Source organism: Chiloscyllium plagiosum, chromosome 22 (assembly GCF_004010195.1).
Source record: "Chiloscyllium plagiosum isolate BGI_BamShark_2017 chromosome 22, ASM401019v2, whole genome shotgun sequence".
Classification (NCBI taxonomy): Eukaryota; Metazoa; Chordata; class Chondrichthyes; order Orectolobiformes; family Hemiscylliidae; genus Chiloscyllium; species Chiloscyllium plagiosum.
The window spans coordinates 36180082-36188907 of record NC_057731.1 but is presented as its reverse complement, the minus strand read 5'-3'; the positions used below and the strand labels follow the sequence as shown (position 1 = coordinate 36188907).

General features: G+C 37.3%; 1 protein-coding gene across 2 annotated transcripts in view; it reads right to left on the bottom strand.

The window, feature by feature from the left end:
* Window positions 1–217: 217 nt before the first annotated feature.
* The window catches only part of vwa2 (von Willebrand factor A domain containing 2), a 68807-nt gene continuing 60198 nt past the window's right edge, over window positions 218–8826 (bottom strand). For both annotated transcript variants that reach the window (XM_043712796.1, XM_043712798.1), the window contains exons 13-14: window positions 5024–5146; window positions 218–2444 (exon numbers count right to left, since the gene is read on the bottom strand). In XM_043712796.1, the coding sequence (XP_043568731.1) occupies window positions 2293–2444; window positions 5024–5146 (275 nt within the window). In that variant the 3' untranslated portion in view covers window positions 218–2292. The remainder of the gene's footprint in view (window positions 2445–5023; window positions 5147–8826) is intronic.

The window sequence follows — 8826 nt, the reverse complement described above, 5'->3', positions numbered from 1 at the left end:
AACCATCCAAAGGGTAACCCAACCAGACCCATTACCCTAGCCTATATTTACCCCTGACTAATACTCTTAACTTATACATCCCTGAACATGATGGGCAATTTAGCATGGCCGATTCACCTAACCTGCACATCTTTGGATTGTGGGAGAAAACCAGAGCACCTGGAGGAAACCCACACAGACACAGGGAGAATGTCTGTGTGGAGTTTGCACAGTCACCTGAGGCTAGAATTGAACCCAGGCCCCTGGTGCTGTGAGGCAGCAGTGCTAACCACTAAGCCACCATGCCACCAGGTGCTGCTTTTATTACTTATACATTTTATTACTTGTTATCATTTAACACCACTGAAGTCAGCACTATGTAGCAATGTGATTTTAAGAAAGCTGCTTTGAGAGATCATGTAAATTAAATGCAAGTACTGCAAGTGAATGATTTCCCTCAGCCACCCATACACAGTTACTGTATAGAAATCGCTAATGATCTGACATCTTATTTTTAAAATTATCTTCATGTCTAAAACTGGTTCATAAAATTAAAAGGTGTATAATCTGTGGAGGAGGAATGACTTGCAGTTGAAGTTATTGCAACATTTGTGCTGCACTCTCCTGGAAATCAGTATCCCTAGGTCTTGCTATTCATGTTACAACACTGATGAAAATCCAGTCAAAATAAAGAACAGGATGGTTTGTAGCAAGGAAACCAAGGAGACTAAGACAAGAAGGGACCTGAAACAAGTATAAATACAGCCAAGAAAGAGACAGGGAACAGCCCAGGATATAACTTCTGACATCAAGCGATTAGAGTGGATTTCAGGCATGCACACTCCTAAGTAGTTCTAGAAATGACACGCTTGTCTCCAAATAACGATTATATACAGTCTGTACGATAATTACATAGCAATGATAAGTAGTACTGTCATCCTAGTTCAGAATGCAATTCACTCAGGCCTATTATAAATATCTATTACAAGATAAACAAATGTTGTGTTGTTAAATAAAATGAACACTAGTTCAAGCTTGAGACTTACAGGTATTTTCAACAAATATATAGAGAAAACAATGAGATATACAGACTGCAGTTCAAGTCAGAATGCAAGATTTTGCTCCAATTATGTCTAGATCCTAGTGTTTCTAACACAAAGTAATATTTTCACATAAAGATGCAAAGTATGCTGTTTAAATCAAAGCTCAATGGTTCAAAAATTTGGCTCTGCCATATTTAGGCTAATTTCGGTGTTTTACAATTCCATTCCAGAAATGTAAGTTGCTGAAAGTCAGCACTTCAGAAAGAGTAATCTTGAGTTAAAGTCATTGGTTTTGCTGGAAAAGGAATACTGTCCCAGAAGAGGGTAAATGATCAAAAATTACATAGATTTTGTGCCATTGATAGATATATTTAATTATAAACTATTTTTGTAATTAATTGTATACTCAGTTCAAATTAGTAAACAGAGACCAAGGTCCACCTTCTTATTTTTAAAAAATGCACTCTATTTTAACCAATCTCCTAAAACATATCATAACTGCATAGGCTAAAATAATTTTCAGTCAGTTTCACTCCTTTTGGTGATGAAGCCTAAGCCAATCAGTTGATTGATACTAACAATCCAGTTAATTAATCAGATTTACTTCAGTGATCTCCACATTAGCCTGCATACTAATTTCTTTCTCATATATTTAACACATCACTGGACATGGAAATCACTCATGGTAAATCTGCTTATTTAATACAGCAGGGCAGAAAATGTCTAACTTTTCTTAAGAGTGGACATGATGGAGGATAAATATGTTACATGTCACAACTCTATGCTTTGAATCACAAATCTCTATGGTGGTTGCTAGTAAAACAAATTCTTTGGTTTGATAGCTTATAAGACCCAGTCAATATAACTGTGCAACAGTCTTATGACTATATTTCTGAGTGAAGATCCGTGTAATCATAGTTCAGAAAAGGCAATGTGATATTGAATGCTTTCTGCAATTATGCTGTAGCTTCCATAGGCTAGGAGGATCTTTGACTGAAAACCTATGCAGACAGTTGATAGCACAGTCAAAACATAGTTCACTAACAATGGTTCTTTGAGAAATGTAGGTACCATATGAGACATTTTTAAATAAAACGAAAACACTTTGCTTCATTATCTGTGAAACTGGGAAAAGAGCAATGTGGCATCCACATTACTTTAAAAGATTGACAAAACCTTGAAACTCAATTCTTTTGGTATTTTTGTGTTTGGACTCATGAGCCCACTTTGAAATAAGGAGTTTATGTAAATCAGGATTACATGACTCCTCTTAAAGTAATGGTTCTTTGTTCTTTCGGTGTCCGCGTCTCTTACGAGACCTTCTTTTACCTCTTCTGTTTAAGCGCCGCTGTTTCCTCTGTCTGCGACGTCGTTTCCGATGTATCCTGGGTAAATCGCCACGTGGTTCTGGATTGGAGATTTCTTTATGAATACAATAAAAAAAGTTTAACACTTTGGGTTCCATCAGTCTCCCTTGATTCCAATCCTTTAACTTCTGCCATATATATTCTAGCATATAACTTCGGGCTGTAAGGTTAAACAAAGCTAAGTATGTGGCTTTAGGACTAGTGCAGGAAGCAAGGTTTTACATGCCATTTGAAAGTTCTCTGGAATAAGGTCGTGCAAAACAGAGCTTTCAGTTCAATTAAAACAGGACCAATGTTCATTGAAGGAAGGAATGAATGGAGTCCTGGTTTCAAACTAATATAGCGGATTTCAGCAAGGTCAACCTTGAGATTGGAAAAGAATGACAGGTGGAATAAAGGTATTGGAACTGAAGCTTATCTGAAAGAAACTGTGAGAAATTACTTCAGGGAATAAGAGAAAAATTATGAGATCATAAAAGATACAATATAGAAGAGGCAAGGAATGTATTTTTTTAAAATATAAAAATTAGAAAAATGACATTATTGTACACTTAATATAGAAATAACATTAAAACCATAGAAGGTGCAGTATTGTAAACTCACCAGGTTGACACCAAGGATGATAACAGATATGAAAATGGCAAGACAGAGATGAAGAATCAGAGATTTAATGTACTTTACTTTGAAGAAATGAAATGTTCTTTAAATTGGGGATTTAGTGTTGATGGATCATCAATGTGAAATGATTACAGACCATTTTGTCACCAGGACTGTCTGCAGCAGACAACTGCAGCTTATAAGAAAAGTGGAGAAATATTTGAAAAGGATAGCAGGGGTGTGTAGAGCTTTTATTGTATATAACTTGCTGCAGCAAAGAGCTGGCATAGACACTACAGCCTTCCTACGTGCTGTATATACATGTGGTTATTTGGTACACATAAAAGGCATTGAATCAAAACCAGATTATTTTTTATCCATAAAAATTGTACAATTTTCCACAGAGCAATACTGCTTTTGAGAATAAAAGGTAGTACAAAGAAGCAGTTTCTGGGGATGTGGCAATCACAGGTCTGTACACTTGGTTCCTTGATTCCTATGAACAATTTTCCCATTAGGAGGGTGGGATAAGCCCCAAACGTTGTTTCTTATATAGATTTTTTATATGTTTAGAATCACAGAACTCTTGCACCTTTCCTTTCTTTGCTGAGAGACCCCAAGGGTCAATGGATTTCAGGTATTGAGACTTACTTGGTTACACAGGGTATGAAAAATGTGGTGCTGGAAAAACACAGCAGGCCGGGCAGCATCCGAGGAGCAGGAGAATCGACGTTTCGGACTTAAGCCCTTCTTCAGGAAATGAAATGTCGATTCTCCTGCTCCTCGGATGCTGCCTGGCCTGCTGTGTTTTTCCAACACCACATTTTTCAACTCTGGTCTCCAGCAGCTGCAGTCCTCACTTTCTCCTACACAGGGTATGGACAATTTGCAAGTGCAGCAACTCACAAGAACGCAAAAGTCTAGACAGGCCCGACACCCACTGATGTTTGCGGCAAGCTTCCTGGCTTTGTTTCTGCACTACATTACATGGCAAGGCAGTAGTAACATGAGCCTGGCATCCCTGTGTGAGGGGCCAATGCACGAAAGTGCAAGGGGAGGTAACACAAGGCACGGATGCAACATGATGCAGTGTACTAAAAGTGCGAAAGGAAGATGGGATAGGAAAAACAGCAAAAGCTTAGCCAGACAATCTGGAAATTCCAAACTTGTGACACTGTCTTGTGCCTTGATAAGATGGATAGGGACGTTGTTCTGGTTCTCAATGAGGAAATGAACGTGATTTCAAACAACCCGAGGAAAATAAGTTTAAAGTGGAAGAATTAGTGAGTTAACTGCATGAATATTCCAATGATAATCCAAAGTGGATTTAAAATTAGGGCTGAAAGCTAATGCTAAAAATAACTACAGATGAAAGTTTAAAGAAAATTCAAGAATAAGCTTTCATCTGTGTCATATGTGCAACAAAATTATAATCCTGTTTATAAGTAATTTTTTATAAATCACTACATAGCATTCACTGTAAAATCTTACTTAAAAATAATCTGAATCATAATATATATAAAAGAAATCATGTGAGAGCTTAACTTCTATAGACTATATCCTCATGAATTAGAACTGAGGATCAAATACAAGTGTGTCTTTATGCATTTTTGTACTGCAGAGCCAGTTTCAGTTTAGTATGACTGGTTCTGAACCCTCCACAAGTTACAGTACAAATGTGGTACAGTTTTGCCAATCAAGGAGGGCCACGGTGCATCGATTTGTTCCCATTGACTCCATGCTCTATAAAGGTTTGTACATTCTTAATACTTTATCTATAGAGTTGTTGTGCTAGGTGTTCACAATGCCACAGATAATATCAACAGACCAGATTGAGTATTTATAAAGGACAATCCCACCTTTGAAGATGGTGGTTGGTGCTGAAGGAAGCAGGGAAGAAACAAGGCTTCACCTCAACCTTATCTAAGGTTAAGAGGTATGACTGGCATGGTAATGATTAAAAAATAGTTTGGTTCACTGACATTAACTTTCAAACAAAGAAACTACATATAACTACAAAAAACTGAAAATACATACTGTGTTCACAATGGACTCCCTCCCAACCTTTGCACTCACAACGATAACTTGCATTGTGCAGTATGCACTCTCCATCATGCATACATGGATTGGGTTTGCACAGATTAATTGGTACCTTGGCCACTGTTGAGACAATGCCAGAGATTTGTTAAAAAAAAGGAATATCATCCATTAACGTGGTCCTTAACATAATCACTCAATTCCTGAAACATAAGCACTACATTTTATTCTTTGTGGTTCATTAGGTCTTGAAATAAAGACCAACTTTTTTTTAGTCTTTTCATTCAATGTTTGTTAAACACAAGAGATGATGGAGTTGCAGTTAAAGCATAGGGAGGTTATGTTAGACTGGTCTTTTCCGATGTCAATCAGAATGGTTGCTACACAGACCATATAGGTCAACTAAAATCTAGGGATTTAGCCAAATAAAAACCCTTAGGCCTAAGCACATAGACCTTCAGACAATGCAGTGTGATTTGGTCCTGCATTGTAATAAAACAAATAGTCAATATTTGGTTACTGTAGTTTTATAAATGTTAAATTGCAGATTTTGAAGTGTTAGCTTTTCCTAAATGAGATGTGAATGCTTTTTGCTAAAGAAAAGTACAAACTAGATTCAAAGTAAGAAATAGGGTTATAAATGGACTAAAAAGAGGCAAATGTCTTGCTTGGGATATTGAAAAGTGGGCAGGCAGTAGGAAATGTCCATAGTGTGTGATGATGTCAGACCACTTATTAATTCAAGAAATAGAATCCACAGAGGAACATTTCAATTTCAATTTCCCAATTACATTGGTACATCCGGAGACAATCTGTTGTGGGACAAATTTAATCGTCTCCAAAAATGGATGTGGGGAATGCAATGTGTGCTAAACCTGCACCCAGTGCTTGTCATACAGACAGGACAGCAACTTTCTGTTGCCTATTGCCTATTTGAATGATGTTTACATTCAGTTTTGCTAATTGCACTGTTCATTAGTGGAAAACATCAGTGAGGGGCATGTGGTCAGACACCAGCCATATGTAGGAGGGAAGCAGCTAGGGCAATGTGGTGCCACTTTTCTGGAAGGATGGGTCACATATGACTTCCACTGTATCTATTACCCTTACTGTTGCCTGTCAATGAACTAGCCCAGCCTGCTACCATACATGCTGACCTGGGTCCTGAGCTGCTTGAAATTGTTTATCCAAGATTGTCTCAAGTTGCCTCCACTGCATATCAGCGGCCTTCCACCATCCATGCTGCAACCAGAGGCGTGATACTGCCTGGGAGCAGTAGGTCAGGCAAAGACATCCAGAGAGCACTAAGGGAATGCAGAATGCTGCAGTATGGAAGACATTTCACATTTAATGTTTCCTGGAGATTTACGTTTTCAAGGTTTGTCGAAAGATTGATTTATTTGAAGTTGTTTGTAAATAACTGGAGTGGTTTATTTAAAAGAAATTGTGAAAAGATCTTGTGGTTATTGGAGACTTTTTTGAAAGCAAGGCTTCACTGAAGTCACGAGACTGGTCATAACTGCTTGCTTTGATGTAGATCCTAGTAGGGCTGTGGGAACATTGAGTGCATGGAGTATTTGGTAACTGGTCTTCAGTTAGGGTCAAGGAGCCTGCAAGGAAGGACCTGCCAAACTGGACTCTCTCATTTCTGAGAGAAGAATCTTTCTGTCGAGTTCAGAGTAGAAAGTAATTGTTGTTCTGGAAGAATGACTGAATGAATTTCTGAATATTGCATTTCCTGAACAAACTGTCAGAAATACTCCAGGGAAAACTGTGTTTGTTTAGTGATTTGATCACACATGCAAGACTATCAGATCAACACACTTTGAAACATTCTACACTTCATCCTTTTTGCCCTCAAGAATAACTTATTTTCCAAAGTATTTTTTCAGAAAGTTAACCTCTACAAAGAAATCCTTTTCTTCCCTTTTCATGAAGAATGAGTGAGTGAGTGAATTTGTGTGTGAGAGAGAAAGAGAAAGAGAGAGTGTGTGTGTGTGCGTGTTGGGGGATACTTAGAGGGACAACATTTTGTTTTGGTAATAAAACAATAATTATACTCATTAAGAAACTTTGCTGACATATCCTTTTATTTTAAAAGCTGATAATCTTTTAAAGGCTAAGAAATTTTATTTTATACCATGACTTGTGGAGTAGTTGAGTTAATTATAATAGTAATTTAGTCAACTTTTGCATGCTTAATTGTTTTTAGAATATTTTGCAGTGGTATTTTTGCATTGCAAATGGACACAGTGCTGGTCTGTTATTGAAAGACTGATAGGTACAGTGCTGTTGATGCTTGGAAGTTGGGCTTACAAATTTGTATCTTTTTTTTCTTTATTCTTTCACCAGAGGCCAAGGCTCATAGTTGTTGGCCATAAACTAAGAGGCTTGCTCGGCTATTTCCGAAAGCTGTTTAAGAGTAAACCACATTGGTATGGATCTGGAATCAGACCAGGGAAGAATGGCAGATATTCTTTCCTCAAAGACATTAGTGAACCAGATGGGTTTTTTAATGCCTGTTAACAGCAGTTACACAATTGACATCACAGCAGCTGTAAATTCCAGAGTTTTCTTTCACTGCCATGGTGGGATTTGAAGCCACATCCTCAGAACATTAGCCTAGGGTTCTGGATTACTCCACCAGTGACATCCCAACTGTGCTACTGTTTCCTACTCATGCAGGAGAATCAATCTCTCAACATTTTGGGCGGATGTGGCTTCCTGCTACGACCTCTTCACTACATCTTCTTCCTCCCTCTCCCAACAGTTTAGCCTATGTTGATTCTCCCAATATTCTTATTTCCAAAACAAGGTCTGCTATTGCACCACATCTGGGAGCAACTGCTTTGTGTAGAAGCCTAGAGGTCAGCAATAAATTCCTTTAGTCTGTCATTTCAGCCCCTGTATAATTTTTCAACACTAAGCAATTATAATAAGCGTTGAGTCCTTGATGAAATGTTGTAATAGCCAGAAGATGCAAAACCAGCAACTAAATCATTAACAATTCATTCATGGTTACTGTCTTACTTGTTGCTGAATAGTAAAAGGAAGTGCTGCAATAATCAATCATCGTCAATAATGTTATGATCTCTGTATGCTTTCAGCAAATGTTCACCATATATACTAATGCCAGCACTAACTCAACACCAAGACAAATGTGCCCCATGTACAATAATGCAGTTTTAGATCTTGAAGGACATTTGTAGTGTCAAAATAAATGGTATTATTGCACCTAATTTCTCATCCAATGTCTTCAAAGATCTTCTATAAAACTGTCCTAGCTTTCAAGTAACAAAATCAAGGCATATAAGACTACAATTAAATATTATTCCAAACTGCAGAAGATGAATAGTATTGTTCTCACAATTCAATCACAACATTAGAAGCTTTGGAGTTCTACAACATTAAGCTATATAATTCTGAATACTCAAGAGAGGATGGTAACATGTGTGTAGATCTTAATCAGGCTAAGTTCTCTTTAATAATGTGGGTTGTATATTCTTGTCATTTCATTTAGTAAATGCTCAAATTTCAAATACAAACCCAACATTTTGAAGTACAAATGAGTACTTACTGAAGTACAAACAGATGTGCTTCATTTAGCTTTGTTGCAAAGACAGATCAAAGAGGTAGATTCATATAAATCAAATAATTTTTGAACACTGCTATGCCGTCATACACTATGTTATTACAGAATCATTATAAATAAATGAGTGAAAGAAACAGATCAAAATGCAACTCATGGCTTAAAGTTGCACAGGATAAGTTAACATGATAGAACAACTGATCCCACGTAGGTC